General features: G+C 44.7%; 1 protein-coding gene across 2 annotated transcripts in view; it reads right to left on the bottom strand.

Annotated features, from left to right (window-relative positions):
• Positions 1-18061, bottom strand: part of CPEB3 (cytoplasmic polyadenylation element binding protein 3) — a 91807-nt gene extending 73746 nt beyond the window's left edge. The window contains exons 1-2 of one of the 2 annotated variants that reach the window (XM_075258755.1): positions 17933-18061; positions 6023-6876 (exon numbers count right to left, since the gene is read on the bottom strand). In XM_075258755.1, the coding sequence (XP_075114856.1) occupies positions 6023-6865 (843 nt within the window). In that variant the 5' untranslated portion in view covers positions 6866-6876; positions 17933-18061. Of the gene's footprint in view, positions 1-6022; positions 7041-17932 lie in introns of those variants that run through there. The other variant, XM_075258756.1, reaches the window with a different exon arrangement.
• Between the last annotated feature and the right edge of the window lie 1296 nt (positions 18062-19357).

Here is a 19357-nt window from a genome sequence, read left to right on the forward strand (position 1 = left end):
AATATGAGGGTGCAGCGACTGCTGCAGCTTCTAGATTGGAAGGAAAAAAAATTACAGCAGATCTCAAGTTTTTCAGACTAGATGTCGCAGTCACCAGATACACTTGGAGTCACAATGCGACTCCCTTCGTATACATTAATGAAGGAGTTGCAGAGAAACAAAGTGATCTTTCATTACGCAACAAAGTCACCATATAGCCCCAGCCTCATGTCTACGGTTCCAAAAGCAGACCAAAATCCACTTTTGGGAGAGACTTGTTTCCAAGCCGCTTCGGTTCTGCTGACAGTCAAATCCGTGTTGTTGGGTTCAGTCAGGTTGTATGGAAACTGCTAGGCTTTCTGAGCTACATCATGACCATAATACTCATAAGTGAATTAGAGTTGGGAAGCTAGCATAGAATATATGGATATATTGGCATCTTATAAGTTATAGAAGCCACAAAGCTCACTGTTCTATACAGTTTCTTTAACGCACATTGACTTCTGAGGGAGTTAAGGACGCAGCATCCCTATCAGTATGTCTTAGGAAACCCACGCAAACACGGGCAGAACATACAAACTCCTTGCAGATGTGTGTCCTTGGTAGGATTCAAACCCAGAACTCCAGTGCTGCAAGGCTGCAGTGCTAACCACTGAGCCACCATGTTGCCCCAAAGCTATATATATGTTCCTTTTGTAGCCACATGTGGATTTTGCTCAAAAATACACTGGAAAAATTTGCAACAGAAAAAAAAAATCCATTTTATATAGTAATATACGGATTAGTGAAATGAAATGTCTCGCTGCCTCTGAAAAGTTTGCTCTGCACTACCCAGTTTTGCAATCTGACACTAAAGTACAATTTATTTTGTTGTAAAGGCCACGCACCCACTGGCGGGTAAAATATTCATCTTTTGGAACATTTATGCAGTTCATCAAGGGCTGATTATTATATATATATATATATATATATATATATATATATATATATATATATACTAGCCAAAATCGAGGTCAAATCCCTAATAGTGGAGAAGCCCTGCATGTAGTGGACTCGAGAGCCATGCAAGGGTCAGGGCCAAACTATAGCAAAAACAACCATTTCCCTACCAAGCTCCCTACTAACAGGCCCTGCTGACAGTCGGTGACGCCACCATTTCTGAGACCTCCAGAGTTACACCGGGAAGACACAGCACTGGAAGGACAGCAGGAGAGAAAAAGCCAGGTGTGAATTCACCCTAAAGAAATGTAATTCCCTGACCTTACCAAGGTCTACATAGAGCACCAATAAAACAAGGGAGTAGATATGGTCAAAAAAACCTAACATCTTTCACTCCGCAAGCGTGATGCCATGTGCATATGTTGACTAACAAAGGTTCAATTTCAGCAACTTACAAAGTGGAAACAAAATTAAAAAAATAGATATCTATCTATCTTGAGGAAATCCTGTATGAGGCTAAGGCCCCACGGGCTGGAAATACCGCACTAAAGGGCTGCGGGAACAACCGCGGCATGAAAGCATCGCGTTTCTTCCCGCAGCATTTTGAACAGAGAGTTCACAGAGTTTTCCTCCACAGACTTTCTATTACAATTATATCTACAGGAAAGCCGCCAGAGTTTGGAGATCGTAGCATGTCTGCACTGCAATTTTTTCCGCAAAGTGGCCATGGGATTTGCATGAATCCCATTCACTTTGCAAGTACTGTAAAACGCCACAATTTTCACTGCAGCATTTCCGGCCTTAGTCTGTGGCCTCATGATGCGGAAAAGCAGCTTTTTGAGCCAAATCCAAGAATGTCTACAAAACGAACAGGAAATATATAGGAAGTTCTTAAACGTCTCCCTTCTGCTCAACCCACTCTTTGATTTGGCTCAAAAAACTGTACCAAAATCTGCAAAAAAAAAAATAAAAATAAATACTGCATTTCTACAACGTGGGGCCTCAGCACTATCTGGCTGCTTTCCTAATCTGCTTTTACCTACATTTTCACCATCACAATGGGGCTGCCTTATCAAGATAAGTGTTTTCCACCCCCATAACCCCGGCCCTACCAGAGTTGCACCTAATCTATCACAAGGGGCACACTTTTCATATATCAGCCACATTCTCCGGGGTCCATACACCTATATATAGAGTAGAAACCAATTCCGTAAAAATCAATTAATGTCAAGAATTTCATTAGTCTTGTTAAAAATGGATGCAACACAGATTAAATCTGCTGTCAAAAATAGACATGGACGTACTCAAAAACAAAAACAGAACATGCGCCCTGTGTCCATTGCTGATGGCCAAGAGCCATCTGTTTTGCATAGGTTTTTAATGGACCACTGAAATTACAGATCACATTCATCTTTTTTTTTTGCCAATCCAATAAGTTGTAATTCGGACAACAATCCGTTTTACATACGGTAAGTGCTGACCCATTGATTTCCATTGGATCAAAGTGTCCGGCAAAATGGACAAATGGTAAAAACGTTCAGAAAAAAAGAAAAAAAAAAAAAAAAGCAGCACATGAATACCCTCATTCATGCTCAACTACCTCAAGTGGAAGAAATATGGATACGCAATACAGATATTTTTTTCAATTTTCTTTCCGTATTGTATCCGTTTTTGTACTGCATTGTATTCTTAATTGTCTCTTTCCCCCCCCCATCCTTATTTCTTCCATTTTTTGTTAAAGGATCAGGCTGGGTTCACATCTGTCACTTCTGGTTTTCTGCTCGGTCATAGGAGCAGAAAACCGAAAATAGCAGAGAGCTGAATCTGTCACACGACAGACCCCAACAGCTCCCGACGGACCCCAAGGACTTCTAACAAACTCCATAAGGTTCTGTCGTGTTAATGGGAAAAAAATACAGAGCTGAGTGCTGATAAAGCCTCGGACACAAATGTTCTCAATTTTCACAGTTTGGCGTTTTTGAAATTTTGATGAAATATGGATTAATAATATATATATATATATATATATATATATATATATATATATATATATATATATATATACATACATACACACACACACACGCAAGACGGAGAATGGGATTCCATATCCATCTATCAACAAAACATGCACATAGAAAAACAATATAAGGCCGAGGTCACACATTACAGAAAAGCTGCATTTTTTGTTGCAGATTTGGGCACTGGCAAATCTGCAACAAAAAAAAACCCAAAATAAAATAAGATACTGCTTCAGCATAAAAAAGGAGATGTGAGTAAAGCACCTTAAGGGTACAACGTCTGCTGCGAATTTCGTTGCTAATTTCTCCCCTCTCTTTGAAACAGGTGAAATCCGCCGTGAATATTCACACAAAGAATTGACACGCTGCAGATATTAAAATCCGCACCATATGTCAATGTCTGAGCAGAAAAAAAATATAAATCTGCATTATGTACATGACAAAGAAAACGTCAATGAAATTTCAAAGGCTACTTTATTAGGCTGTGGATTTTCCGTGTGTAATCTGCAACGTGTGTATGTGACCTAAGGAGGTATCCCATATCTCAGGCTAGGTTCACACCTGCACTGGACTGTTTTTTTTGCACTGCCAGGCCTGATGCACATGGCCGCCGTTTTGGTTTCTGTGCTATAGAGTACGGACCCATTCAATTCTATGGCCCCATGAACAAGGTTGTATATTTTATGACATCTATATGGGGGCCATAAGATAGGGAGCAGGTCTTTTTCGTGTTCGTTTCTGTGGCACGGTCCGTGGAGAACATGGACGCCATCAGTGTATCATCCGTTCCGTTTCCCACAGACCTGAACGTGGCTATAGTGATAGGCATAGGGCGTCATATAAATAAAAAACAGTCATGTGACAGCCACGAACAACGCCTGATGAATTGCATTGATTATAATGGGGTGCGTCGCATTTCCGTTAAAAGAGTACAACGTGCCAAGTTATTTGGGTCAACATCTCAAACAGAATTGGAGGCTTCTAAAAGGAACCTACAACTAAGGCCGCAAAATGGCCGCAACTCCATTTGGGCAACAAAGGATCGCCCGGTGACAGCTACATCTTGAGAGCGCCATGAACACAACCAAGTCAAACACTGCTCAACTTTTAACTCTATTTACTAACCTGCCACGACAAGAGTTGCGGCCAGAACCACCATGTAGTCCAAGCCTAAACACGTACACAGCCTTAGGCTAGGTTCACACTTACATTGGAGTCTCCGCCGCAGCTTCCGCTCAAAATCGGCTGAGAGAAAAGACTTGCAAGGAGGACTACTCTCTCCACCGGTTTCAGTATAAAACTCAGTGGATCCATTATAATCTATGGGGTCCGCAGGTTTCCCATAGAGGGTTTCAATCTTTTGGGTTCCCAGGTGAAAACCTGAACGGTAGTGTGAACCTAGCATCAGAATCTGATCATATCGGTAGCAGAACAATGGGAGTGCCAGATGTTGGAGACCCTAAGAGATGCCCCTGTCTATAATGGGGTCTGTTGGGTTACATTTCAGTGTCCGTCATTTTATTAGGATGTTTTTATCTGCAGTTTTATAAAATTTTGCAATGCAGAGGTGAACATAGCCATACTTAGCAAGGACGGGAAAAAAAAAAAAAAAAAAAAAAATGTATGTAGGAAGAACAAGGCCATGTATGTCAACTGAGCAGATTAACCAAAATGTCAAGACGACTGTGTTCTAATGAATGGCATTTCAGCACTGCCTTTACCTAACAGCTGTTACAAGGCTGCACAAACATTGTCTCTATACAAGGTCTGCACAATTTAGTGTAGTCACCCATGCCCGGAGTCATACAGCTTTACCCTATAGCTCTGCAAAAGTGTCATAATGAGACCTATATGGTACGAAAACATGTCAGAGACATTTTGACATTACTCTGACACACTACAAGAGGTCAGTCATTGTCTGATACATTCCCCAAATGCACAAGAGGGTAAAAGCAAAAAGCAAATGCCCAATAAAAAGAATATTTTCATCTTTTCCAGGGAGATTTTGTTCCGCAAGTGTCAAGTGATGGAAAGATTTCCTATATAAATAAATAGGATATTAATAGGAATGGGATTAAACCGGTTAATATGCTGCGAGCGTATAACATAGGACGGCAAGAACGGCATCTACAGGACGGAGCATTTCCATTGTGAAGTCAGCATTACAAGGCAAAGACGCACCTTGCAAATCTGCAGGCAGTATGGAATATACAACTGGCCAAAAAAGGCATAAATACAATAAAATAAAAAATACTGCAATGAATAAAACCGTAAAATACAATAAAAAAAAAAATGGAGACATTTTAAAGCAGAATTAAGAAGTCACGGCCATTTAAGGGGGCACAAAAGCAAAAAGGTTCATGATAATTTACAGGTAAAAATGTGACACACACTGTCCAGGTTGCAGGGCGACGTACATTTGCACCGTATGTCCACCGTGATGGACCAAGGTGCAAAATAGCACACTATTTTACAGCCCCAATCGCCTATAACTTAATAGCACATATAACAAAAAGCAACGCCAAAGAACTTATATACGTGGTTATAAATTTTTAGGCTATGGTTAGATAATGCCATTAGTCGTTAGACTAAAAAAACGTGTGCAATTTAACCACAACTTGTAGTCACACGACATAGTATAGTATCGCAGACGCGTCACATACGAGTTACAGCTGTGCACAACTTGCAATGAAGTCTAGGTGACTTACAGCACAAAATTCAACAGGTGTCGCAGCACCGCACTGACTATACAATGCAACATAGCTATATTCATGTCACACAACCAAAGTTGCCATAAAGCGCCCTACACCAAGATGTCCAAAGTTTAAAATAAAAAATACAGAAAACAAAATACATTTTTTTTAAAAAAATTTAATTTGGGGGAAATGTATAGGCTCTAGCATGTCCAATTCTGCAGCCAAAGCCAGAGCTGTCATTGCTAGTTCATTATAGTCACGCCGAATGTTTAACCCTATAATTGCTAGTAAACCCTGCATAATACTTTCAATAATAGGATGGCAAAATATATTAGCACACACACAGAACAAAGCTCATCAACAAGACACACAGAAATTATTGGGTACCTGCAAGGGCAAGAGGGTATTGCCATTATCCGTCCTGAAAGCGTTGTCCTCCACCCAGGATTTGGGAGCCAGAGGTGAAGCCCGAGGAAATTTAGGGGGTGCAATCACATTACTGGAGAAGGGTTTTTTCAATGGGGAAATCGGATTGAGTGGTGAGGGCACCCCAACCCCGACACCTACTCCTACCCCCACCGCCCTGCGGGGGTCTCGGCCAGGCTGTAGACCTCCCCAGGGGTTGGAGGGGTTATTCCAGGCAGCGTTTTGCTGGTTATTCCAGCTGGAAGGGGACGGTGATGAAGAGGAGGATGTGGATGGTTTATTGGTCAGGATAGCCTGGTGGCTGTAAGCATTTCTCTGGTTATAGGGGGGCTGGTTATTGGGGCTCACAGGGGATCTTCTCTGCTGTTGATGATGAGTCTGATGAGCTAGCCCCAGCTGAGGGGAGTAGGTGCCCCCAAAAACAGGGTTGACGTGGTGGTGCGGGAAGTTCTGGAATAGCATAGTCCCATTGACAGGGGTAATTCCTTGGAAAAAGCTGTCATCCACAGCATTGCTAGTACCTCCAGTGGACCAGGTGCTTCCGAAGGATGGCGACAGGGACGGACCAGTGGGGGGCTCCTGCTGACCAGGCTGGGGGAAGCTCAGACCAGGCAAGATAGGGGACTCCATTTGCATCTTCTCCTTCAGAGTTGGGGTGCTGCTGCTGTTGTTGTTGTCAGGGCTGGGGGGCTCTGCGGCACAAGGGGCTTCTGAGCTGTTGGGGTCCTGCTGAGCCTGTGCTGTTGGGGCTGACTGCTGCCTCTGCTGAGATTGGCTTTTGTCCATCAGTAAATCATCCTGCATGGCTTGCACAGCTGAAACAGGGGGGAGAGAAAAGCAGATGTGTATTAGGAGCGAGTCACCTGGCAGCCTCCCTGGCACTAAACCAGCGCAGTGTGCAGCATGTCAGCCCGTGTGCCCGTGCCCTGCAGCCGGGGGCAGAGGAGCCGCATTACACTGCCAGTCCGCCACGTCTCTGCGCTCCAGTACCGGAACTCTGCGCCCTGAGCAGCACTGAGAGCAGATTCTGGTTCCTGTTATGTGCAGGCGCCTCCCCCTCCCCCCGACCAGCCCCAATGCTATTAGCATACGTCAATACACACTGCTGCGTCCTTCAGCAAGGTTACCGGCAGCTACAGAGGCTCCCTGCTGCTCATTCATCCCGAGAGTCCGACTGCACCCCGCTGTGTGTGTACCGATCGTCCGACTACACCCGTCTCTGCACCCCGCTGTGTGTGTACCGATCGTCCGACTACATCCGTCTCTGCACCCCGCTGTGTGTGTACCGATCGTCCGACTACACCCGTCTCTGCACCCCGCTGTGTGTGTACCGATCGTCCGACTACACCCTGCTATGTATCCCGAGTGTCCGATTACACCCCGCTATATGTGTGTGCAGAGAGTCCGACTACACCCCGCTATTTGTGTACCGATCGTCCGACTACACCCCGCTATATATCCCGAGAGTCCGACTACACCCCGCTATGTGTGTACCGAGTGTCCGACGGCACCCCGTTAATTATACCCTGCATCCGACTACACCCCTCTATGTGTGCCAAGCACCCGACTGCGCCCCACCATGTATCCAGAGCGTCCGACTGTATCCCGCTATGTGTGCTGAGTGTCTGACTACACCCCGCTAATTATACCCAGCACACGACTACACCCGCTATGTACCCAGAGTGTCCTATTACACCCCGCTATGTATCCTCAGCATCTGACTACACCGCACTAATTAACCCGAGCGTCTGATTGCACCCCACTATTTATCCTAAACATCCGACTGCACACCGCTAATAATTATCCGAAGCATTCTACTGCACCCCGCTAATAATTATCCCGAGCGTCCAACAGCACCCTGCTGTTTTATCCTGATCGTCCAACTGTACCGCACTAATTATCAAGAATCTGACTGCACCCCGCTAATTATACTGAGTTTCTGACTGCACCCCGCTAATTATCCTAAGTGTCCAACAGGACCCCGCTGTTTTATCCTGATCGTCCGACTGTACCCCACTAATTATCCCGAGAATCTGATTGCACCCTGCTAATTATACTGAGCGTCCGACTGCACCCCGCTATATATCTTAATCCACAAAGTGCACCCCACTATTTATCCGGAGTCTCACTTCATCCCTCCATTTATCCTAATCCACAAGCTGAATCTCTATTCATATTGATAGTCCACCTGCACCCCACTATGTATCACAGTGATATCTGCGCCCACAAATATCTTATCTATTTAGCAGTATTTTATACATTCAACGCACCAAATATTCAGCTTGTTCATACTAATGCTCCCCAATATGAGGTGTTCCCATAAATATGCACCCACCCTGTATACACCCTGCTCATATATTGCTCCCACCGATCATTATAAGGTTGTTACCACCATTACCCCTGAATGTAATCATGCACCCCACTATTCAAGCTAATACGGTAATCTTCATATGTGGCACCTATTTGTCAACCTTAAAGATGCGCCCCTACTTTCTATGAATATTAAGTTGCACCTCATTATTTGCCTTGTTCCCAAGAAAATAACCACATTTACATTTGTAGACAAACATTTTTGTAAATAAAAATAATTAAAAAATGTGGCCTCTAACCATCTTAGTGGTGATCTCTGAGGTCTTGATTGGTTGCCAACAGATACGACCATCAATGCAGGAACTTTCCATTATCCAGCCACTAGCCAGATCAGAAAAAGATGGCTGCTTTCTTCCAAAAACAGCACCACAATCACCTACAGGTTGTATGTGGTAATGCACCTCAGTTCCTTAGTACTGAAAGGGGCAGAACTGTAATACCACATGTAACCTGTAGTCACATGTGGCGCAACCAAGTTTTTCTAATCCTTAATAACCGCTAGTAGGCTGTGGCCCCAAAAAAACATCATGGGAAAAACCGCAGCGGAAATGCATCACGGTTTCTCCTGCAGCGCTTTTCACAGAAAGTCTGCAGAGTTTTTCTCTGCGGACTTTCTACTTCAATTATACCTTTAGGAAACCGCCAGCATTTCCGTAGGTATAATTGACACATTGAGATTTCCAAAAACGCGACAGTTTTGGAAATCGCAGCATTTACACTGCGGGTATTTTTCTGCAATGTGTGGATGGAGTTCACTAGAAACTGTAAAACGCTGCGTTTTTTGTCCCTGCATTTACACCACATGGGGCTTCAGCCTTAGGGCCCGTTCACAGGGGCACAGAGGGGGCAGATTATGGCACGGAATCCACGTCATAATCCGCCCTCTCACAATGGTGGTCTATGGAGACCGCTAGCGAAAAAAAATGATGCGACATGACCTTTCTTGAGGCGGATTCCGCCTCAGGAAGTGAATAGAGGGCGGAAACCGCATTGCGTTTTTTTTTTTTCACCAAGAACCGCATTGCACACGATTTTTTGCAGTCCATTCACTGTCCGGGAGGGAAAAACCGCCTGGCGTTTTCTGAAGCGGTTTTTACCCCAAAAATGCTTCAAGGTCCAAAAACCTCTTCCTAAGTAGGAAGCTTTTTTTTCCCAGACCAAATTACGCCACATGGTATTCACGTGTGAACTAAGCTTTAGGCTAAGACCACAAGTTGCAGAGATGCAAAAAAAAAACAAAAAAAAAAAACAAACCCTTGTCCATGCAAATGTGTATTAATACCCTGTGTTTTTGCTACAGACATGTCAGGAGCAGCGACAGGTCCTCTTGAATGGATATGTCCCTGATATTTTATAGCATGGAGTTAAACATCCTATTCACATTGACCTAGTGAAGAAGCTGCATACCTCCTGCGGGCTCCTGGCATGCCAGCCGCCTAGTGATGGCAGGAATCAGGGCGCACATTTAGCTTCCTCTTCCCGCCCTGCGCTCATCACACATCAGACGACAGTGAGGGCGCCATATACTTTTTTACAGGATCGGTAAGAGGTTAATAATTTGGAGGGCTTTTAGGGCTAGTTCACATGGGGCAAAAGGGTCAGGATTTTGACGCGGAATCCGTGTCAAAATCCTGCTCCAAAAAACGCTTCCCATTGAAATCAATGAAAGCCGGTCATTTCTTCACGGAAAAAAAGAAACGAGCTGCCCTTTCTTCAGGTGGATTCCTCGCAACACCACCCTCCGGACTAAGCCCATTCATTTGGGCCTAATCCGGAGCAGAATGCTGCAACGGGATGCCAGTGCACACGCGGAACTCCGTGTAAACTAGCCCTTAAATGAATAATTTATAAAGTATGTTTTGTATCCACAACAATCAGAGTTTACAATAAAATTACAAGCAGCCCTGCACAGATAGTGGGTGGACCCTCCCCAGAAATTCCACAGTCCTTGCTATGAGGCTTTGGCTTGTACTCCCCTTGCCGTATCACACCAACTCCTTCACTTGTCAGCCAAGGGTGCCACCACTGACTAACATGAGAGTGGCATTGTATGGTCAAGTAGCACTTTTCTCTCCGCATGTTTTGTGCGGAAACCACACGGACCCCATGATAGTCTAGGTTTCCGTTCAAGGTATCCCCAAGTAGACTCCCTGAACGGAAACCCAAACTCATATGTGAATAGGGCCTTAGTCTCAAGCAGTATTTTATCACTATACGCTATAGCATTTATCACTATGGGTACATCATATCGTTCGCTTGCCCGACAGTGTTCCTGACAATCCTCTGCACAGGCTTACAAGAGAACTGCATTGTACTTTGCTGCATAGCAACCACTATGGTGCCGCCGCTGACTGCCGAGACCCCCAGTGACCAATATGTGAAGATATATCCTTGAAATATGTTATCACTCAACTATAATAACAGGAGTATCCTCATACTCATTGCACAATGAAAGCACCAACAAGGTCAAGGTCTTTTCTTGCTGAAAATAGAAAATCCATACATAACTCTTTCTGCTCATAGCTGAGGCTTTCCTACACAGTGTATACATAGTAAAGGGGATTTATGAAGACTGACGCCAGTCTTAAAGGGGTTGTACCGTTATGGACACTGAACCCCTATCCACAGGACAGAAGAGTCCAATCACTGGGGCCCCCAGAAAACAGGAGGATGGGGGACTGAAAGTCCTAAAACTAGTGGCAGACGGGCAAACTAGTAATCGGTGGTTCTTTCTTGTGGACCATGTCTTATCAGTGCCATATGTCCACAAAAACAGACAGTGTGTCATTAGTGTGTAATTTTGCTTTGTGGATCCGTAAAAAAACAGGAGACAACTAATGATGTTCCTAGCTTGTCTGCAAATACGGACGGCACACTGACACACGGAGGACATCCATGTGCCATCCGTGGTTTTTAGTCTCACATAGGCTTCTATGGGCGAGTCTGTGCTGCAAACACTGAACAGAATAAGACCTGCTCTATATTTTGTGGTGTGGACTCACAGCCCGCCCAAAATGAATGGGTCAGTGTGCTATCCAGGAAAAACACGGACAGCCCACTGATCTCATCCACGGCCGTCTGCAGGGGGCTTAAGGCTTCCTTGTGAATGGAGCACTAGTGCGATTGTGTGACCTGTGCTCCATTCACTTCTAAGAGACTATAGATGCTACTGGAGATTACAGTCCCGACACCCCCACAAAAGTGAATGGTGCACCAGTCACGCAAGTGTATTAGCGCTCCATTCACAAGGTGGATTTTGGGGAACTTTTCTTCCCATGATCACTGGGTTGCGCCCCGCTACCTGTCCTGTGGATAGGGGATAAGTGTCCATAAAAGGAGTTATAATAAATATGTCCCTGTCCCAGCCAACCCCACTCTCTGCCCCACATTTACAGAAAATGGCAAACAAGGTACAGAATAGAGGATGTGCGCATCCCTGGTGCAAGAAAGGACCATGCGCCAAAGATGCACCACATTAACCACCATGCCTGAAAACTCACGTAGACGATAAATTCCCCCCTGTGAGCTCAGTATAACAGCTAGATTATTTAGTAAAGAGGCAGACTTAAAAATGGCAACTTTAGTTTCCCCATCGCAGTCAATGGAACGCAGATTTTTCACGTGGTCTTCCAACTATTGCGATTTTGGAAATCACAGCATGCCAATTATATCTACGGAAACGCCAACAGTTTCTCAATAGATATAATGGACTTTCTATGTAAACCCGCGATGTGTTGCAGCCGCAGTTTTTCCCCAGCGTTTTTTTTTATTGTGGTTGTTTGCTGCAGCCCACTGCCCAATACGATCTGCATTGAGTGGGAGGCAGAGAACAAAGCAGGGGGCTGAAAATATACGCATCCGCCTCTATCTTACCATGGATTTTGCAGCCGATTCAGAACCTGCAACGCGAGCCACTCCGCTGATCGGCCACATTCATAAGAGGTTAATCAGAGAGTAAAAGCTACAGCGAACGCCAAGGGATGGAAAATGGAGAGGAATTTGAAGTGGAACACCCTCTTAGGGTCCCTACACATGAGCAGTCGGAAAATACGGTCCATATATCAGTCATATTTCATGAAGTATACTCGCAATAGGTCTATTGTCCCGTACTGTAGTCATGGCGGAGCAGTGGCAAGTGACTTAGATATCTATGATACGGTGAGTCCAGGTTTACAGACAGTACAGTTTGGGGAAACATGGCCGATAGTCGGAACGTATTTTCCAAACCAGAACTGAGTGACAAGAACTCCAACATATGGGTTTCTGCATCAGATGTGCACCATGAAAGATCACTGATCCGCACAACAAACAGCCCAATTCAATTCGACTAATCATCTATCTTTGGTGTGCAAAATACACGGGAATATATATAGCATGCTACATTATCTGAAATGCCCTTCACATGCCTTAAATGGGGATTTAATGGATTTGGCGCAGACTTAAGTGCAGAATCCATATTGAAACCTTAAGAATGGATGAAACTGTGAGTTAATGTCCATTTTTTCATCAGTATGTCACATATTTTTCATCAGTTTTCTGGGCATGTGTCAGTTTTAGACCCCATGCACACAACCAAGGGTTCTTCTGAATGCAGAATGCAGCCACAGTGACATCCAAGTGCAATACGTGATACATTTGCGTCAATGGAGGATCTGTTCTTATAGAGCAGATCCCATCCTTTTCCCTGACATTGGGATGGAAAGGAGCGGAAGCCCACATAGATATGGGGGTCTGATCCCCAGGACCCCCGCAGGTCACTAGTACCACAACAGTGTGGTTTGCGGTATTGTTTACATACCGCGAGCCACGCTGCTCACTCGTCATACAAACTGGAGCAGCAAGTGTGGGTACTGTAGTGCTGTCCCATTGACATCTATGCGGCAGCGCTGTAGTACTTATACTCAAGTGAGTGAATAGTAAAGCTTGTGGTATATAAACATTACAGTGAATTGCGCTATCTTAATACCAGTGACCTGCAGAGGTCTCGGGTTTACGACCACCGCAGATCTAATATTGATTGCCTATACTTTAAGTTAGAAACCACATAACCCCTTTAAAGACCTTAAAGAGGATCTTTCATGTCCTCGGGCACCCGTGGTTTTATATACTGCTAGAAATCCGACAGTGCGCTGAATTCAGCACACTATCAGCTTTCCCGTTATGTGGCCCGATGCAAGAGATATCGGTGCCCTTACAGATATCTCTTTGCTGTCAGAAGGGCGCTCCTGACAGTCTACGTGGGCTATGAGGAAGGCCCCTCCTGACAGTACTGTCCGTAGCCCTATACTGTCAGAGGGGGCATTCCTTACAGCCCAGCTATGACGCTGAGCGGTGAGGAACACCCTCCCCCCCCCAGTCTATGCATGAGTGCTGTCAGGAGGAGAGGGGGTGCGTTCCTCACTGCTCAACGTCATCACTGGGCTGTAAGGAACACCCCCTCTGACAGTACAAAGTTATGGACAGTACTGTCAGGAGGGGCGACCCTCACAGCCCGGCTAGACTGTCAGGAACGCCCTTCTGACGGTGAAGAGATATCGGTAAGGGCATCGCTATCGCTTGCACTGGGGCACATAATGGGAAAACCGTCAGTGCGCTGAATTCAGCGGCTTTCTAACAGTATATAAAACTGCAGGTGCCCGAGGACATGAAAGGTCCTCTTTAAAGTTCATGGGTTCTACAAGGGCCATGTAATGCACGTTTTAGAAACAACCGTCACATGGCCATTATTCACTACCATGTGAATAGGCGCCTCTCATGGCTTTGCACAGATGAACATGGCCATGACAACGGTTATCAAAAATGGACACGGATGTTAGCGCCATGAAAAATGACACGGTCGTGTGAATCCGGCCATAGCGTATTTAGATTTGTGGTGTAAATTACAATGTTCCTATTCACTGACAATAAACAGAGATCTTGAAAATGAGGTGCAATTGAAAGACAAAGTAAGACTCCATTTGTTTTTCTGTCCATTTTTTTTTTTTTTAAAACATAGTTTACAATACTTTCGTGTCCGTATTTTTTCTTTGAACATTGATCAGAATGTAGACGGATCGTCATCCATTAGTATCCATTGTTAAACAGATGTAAAAAGCACAATCTGAACAGTGCCTAAAGTTGCATAACTTCATAATGTAATGGCGAATAATTTGCACAAAACGCCCTTAATCCTCACGCCGACTACACCTATCATCCACAGACAACGATGACTACGTTATAGGAAATACAGGAGCAACTAAAATAGTTCCCTTGGCAAAGATCAGCCTGGGCAGCAACATGATCTGGCAGAGCCCCTGCTGCCGGTGGCGGATGTTAGTTAATCTGCAGGGCTGGGTATTATTCCTCCTAGCTTGGTGGTTGGTAATAGATGAAGGACGGGCGGCTGGAGCAGGGGCTCAGTCCTCTGGGTCTGCAGAGATACAGCAGCGAGGATGAGCTGGTGTGATCACGGTGCTGCAGTACAGCAATGCAGCACTCCCGGATCAGCTTCTGGCACAACAAACACCATACCCTGAGGCCCTACAAGTGCCCTATGACAAAGTCCTGCCGAATGAACTCTAACATATTTTTCTCGTTTTGCTATCCATTTAACCTTTGAAATACCTCTGGCAGATATGCCCAGGAATGCTTTATCACCGTGTCTGAAATATGTGACAGTGACACATGACATCCAGCAGTGTTTATGCGCAGGCATGTACTCGCTTCACCTTCCAGGGATTAAAGGGAAGGAGGGTTCTGGCATACGGATTGTTTGTTTGTGCCGATGGCCATGTCATCACGACGAACGTAGAATACACAAACCAGGAGGAATAGAAAGTACTGTATGTCAGCAATGAGAAAATGCTAATATACAATAGCGCGACCAAAACTGAATGGGTATGTTCACACGGCACGGTTTTAAGTCGAGGATTATTACTGCGAATACCACAGAATGCAGTAGTTTTCGCAAAAAGCGCAGCTGAATTATGGCATCGTGCTGCCGTTGTACGGTGCTCAGAACAACAAACAGCAGTCTGACTGCACTGTGTGAATGTATACCTAGCACTGTACCCTTATACATTAAAGGGGAGGGAGGTAGCATTTGTGCTCAAGAACACAGAGGTATTATGGGTCTGTACTACTACTAAATTAAGTCATAGTATAACACCCATAGCAGTCTACATACTGCTAATATTTCCAGCGTAGAAGTGGCGCACCTTTGGTGCACAGGTCACTCCGACATTTTGCCTCTTTTCAAGACATTGAAAGGAACAGGGCAGGGGACATCAGAATAAGGCTAGATTCATATTATAGTGAAAACTGGCCGTGTGACGTCTGTTTTTTTTTAACAGACATCACACCGAAGTATTAAATTCACTGTCAGTAAATGGGGCTTATTCTCATGACCGTTACTTTGACAGTCTGTGACCATGAACCACCAAAATTTACATCATGTCCTATTTTCTGCCGTTTTCACAGACCCCTCCATACAATGAAATGAATGGGGGATCCTTGAAAAAAAAGATGCCCCTCGGGTGCGAGATGGCAGTGAAAAATGGCTGATTGTGTGCATTTAGCCTTAGGCTATGTCCACACTACTGTTATTAATGTCAGTTGCTGTCTATGTCATAAGATGACAGCAATGGACATTAACTGTAGCAGAGTAACAGACACAAAAGGAGTCCCCTCCGCCTGTGACCTTTCCCATTGATGGATAATTTGTTTATTTACTTTTGTAAAGGAATAAAAAGTTCTGCATGCAGGACTTTCACTCCTTACAAAAGAAAAAACATGATTTTTACAATGGGGTGAATGCAGATAGACACCTAATGGAGGGGGCTCCGTGTGCATCTATGATTGAATGTCCTGTGACGGATGAGAGCAACAGACTTTAAAGAACGGTAGTGTAAACCTACCCTTTGTATAACTTACGCCAGAAAACTGGCAACCGGTATACCAGAAATCTAGACAGTCACTGATTTTAATTCTGACGTATGGGACTGCACCAGAGTTACTGAGAGGCCAGCGTCTAGTAATAATTTTTGCGCATCCGGCATCAGTAGGAGAGTTAATTTAGACGGATATAGGAAAGGCCCATGTCCATAGGCTATGTTTTCCTACCATGAACCTTAGTCAGCATCTATACATGAATTAATGAGGCTGTCAGGACATACTCTCCTACCCAATCTGACAGACACTGCACACTGGACGATTGGTTGGTCAAAACAACCGTCAGATACCCTAGTGAGTATCATGCATTATCACTATTTTACATAAGGGGCCCCATTCATGATACTCACTGGAGAGCCAATGGTTACTTTGGCACTTGACCACCCAGAATGTAGCTGCCCCTCTCTATACCTAATGTCAAACTGGGTAAGACTAGACAACCCCTTTATTTGATCGTAGAGAGAGGGTACAGAAAGCAAATCTATCATTCAGAAATAGATCATTAGTATTGGTTTTAAGAGCGTCTCCATGTAGATAGGAGTCTTATGATCACAGCGTGATCGCTGACTGCAGTCGCTCAATCATTTGTTGTTTGCTATTGGAGATATCACAAGTGCCATTAAAGCCCTCCCTTCCCCCCATTGAATAACATCCTTATGCTCAACTGTGACATCTTAGAAACATTGGGGCAAATTTATCAAGACTGGAATATCATGTGCCAGTCTTCATAAATGGCCAAACTAGCGCAGAGACCGAGAGCTCTCTTCGTAAAACTGTCGGAAGCCCAACCGCCATAAAGGAAATATACACTGGTTAGGAACTGGCATAGATTTCCACTGAGCAGTTTCCGTTTTTTTCACGCACTCATTCCCCTAATGGATGAAATGAGAGTCCGATTTGTGAAAAATTGAAGACAAACAGTTGTTTGAACGCGCTCTTCGACAAGATCGCAATGCATTTTTCTGCAAATGCTCATGAACAATTATCATGCGCAATAAATCCTGTCGCCCTGGCCTTAAAGGGGTACATGCCTGTATACGACTATATTACGGATCATAGATTTGGCGCCATAAATGGGATTGGGATAGAGTTTCTCTGCATTTCGTTGACAGGTTCGCATCCCACTCATGGCGCCAAAACTTTGTCACGGTGTGAATAAAGCCTTACAAGTTTTTTTTTCAGAAGACCTGAACGTTCCAATAATTGTGTCTATCGCTACTATTTACTGTTCTGATTATTTTAGACGTTCCGATGATCATCGCATAGATGGTTAATGATTACGGTCACGCCTGCGGCCAGGATAACTAATCAATTACTAATCAGACGCTTCATTATCACCCGGGACCAATTTGTCTTTTTCCTCAAGGTCAAAACCTACATTTCGTATCCAGGTTTTGACACAACTATTAGCAACTTTTCCCCTTCCTGGGTATATCCCCATCTACTTTGTGGCCAGCCTGCTGCAGCTACCCCCCCCCCCCCCCCCCATACATCACCACTTAATAATGCAGTACTACTAGTAGTAAACATGATACCCCATGCATGAAGATTGGGGAGAGGCCATAGAATTACCTTGGATGTGATCACTTGGTAAAGACCGATAAAACAAGTCCCGGTGTCCTTCTCTCGTTTTGCTTACAGCTGGCGAGCGACCTGATCGCCAAGAGCACTTTGACAACTGGGTGGTTAGTGCGCAGGCGCGCGCGCGCTGCCTGTTGGGAGATGTAGTCTTCACGAGCACCGGCGCATGACTGCTCGGCTCGGAGTGTGTAAGCGCCTCAGAACTGCAGTGTCAGTAGCCGTGAGCCTGCCTACCTCCTGTCAGATGATACACTGCGCAATACAGGGCAGGCAGGCTGAGGGGAACCATGACACACACGTGAGGACCCACAGCCGTCATAGTAGTGTGAAGTCATGAGGCTGTGCGGGTGATGACGTCATAAGAGGTTTATAGCAGGCAGGAACCAATCACATCACGTCTATTAACCTGCGCTGGGAAAATGAAAGCTGGGGGTTTACACTTCACAAGATGTCTACCCAAGTAATTAGACCTGGGGTTTAGTAGGTACAAGTACACAGCAGGTGTGAGGTGCATGCTCAGCGTATACTGTGCCCACTGAGGTGTTACCACGGCCAATACCCTGCACATGGCTGCAATGTGCAAGAATCCATTCACTTCTATGGGGGGTACACACGTCCGTAGTCCCTGCCGCCGTGTGTCCATGCAGTATACAAGGAACGAAAATGATAACGCATGGCGTATTGTTATCTGCAGTAGTGGCACAGATAAGTGTAGGGGGTCATACAAGTCTTTGTGGATGAAGGACCAGCACAACGGACACACAGACCGCTAAACGCATTGACTATCATGGGATCCGTCAGGTGTCCGTTCTTTTACGCTGAAAACAGCGGAGGAAAAAGTTGAACTTGCAACATTTTTTGCGTTGCAGTTACTGTGACGGAGTCTCCGATGCAGAGGTGAGCCCAGCCTAAGCCTATGTTCACATCTACATCGTAGTCTCTATCACAGTGTCTGCTGAAAACCGCCGGAAACAAAAAGTCCTGCACTTTTTTCTTCATTGGTTTGAGTATTAGGACCGGAGTGCGATAATGCAGTATTTTGGCCACAGCAAAAAAAAAAAAAAAGCTCCATTTTACTTTACCTACAAAGTGGATAGGAGTCAGGCTAATAACACACATTGCAGAAAAAAATCCGCAGCAAAAAAGCACATTTTTGTAAATCGCAGCAGATTTGGATAAACAAAGCACACATAACGCTCAGGGTGGCAGCGCCCATCGGATGATCTATGTCCGTGGGCTATTTACACCTGGTGACCAGTACTTTTTAAGGGTAAAACACTAAAAAACAAAGTTGGCCAAACCCACCAAGTTGTATATTTATGTGGTAATGCCAACTCTATCCCATTGACACATGTTGAATTTGAGTATGGTAAATATTTTGTTCTCAAAAACACATGCATGCCCAGCTGAACCAAG

Source organism: Leptodactylus fuscus, chromosome 10 (assembly GCF_031893055.1).
Source record: "Leptodactylus fuscus isolate aLepFus1 chromosome 10, aLepFus1.hap2, whole genome shotgun sequence".
Taxonomy (NCBI): Eukaryota; Metazoa; Chordata; class Amphibia; order Anura; family Leptodactylidae; genus Leptodactylus; species Leptodactylus fuscus.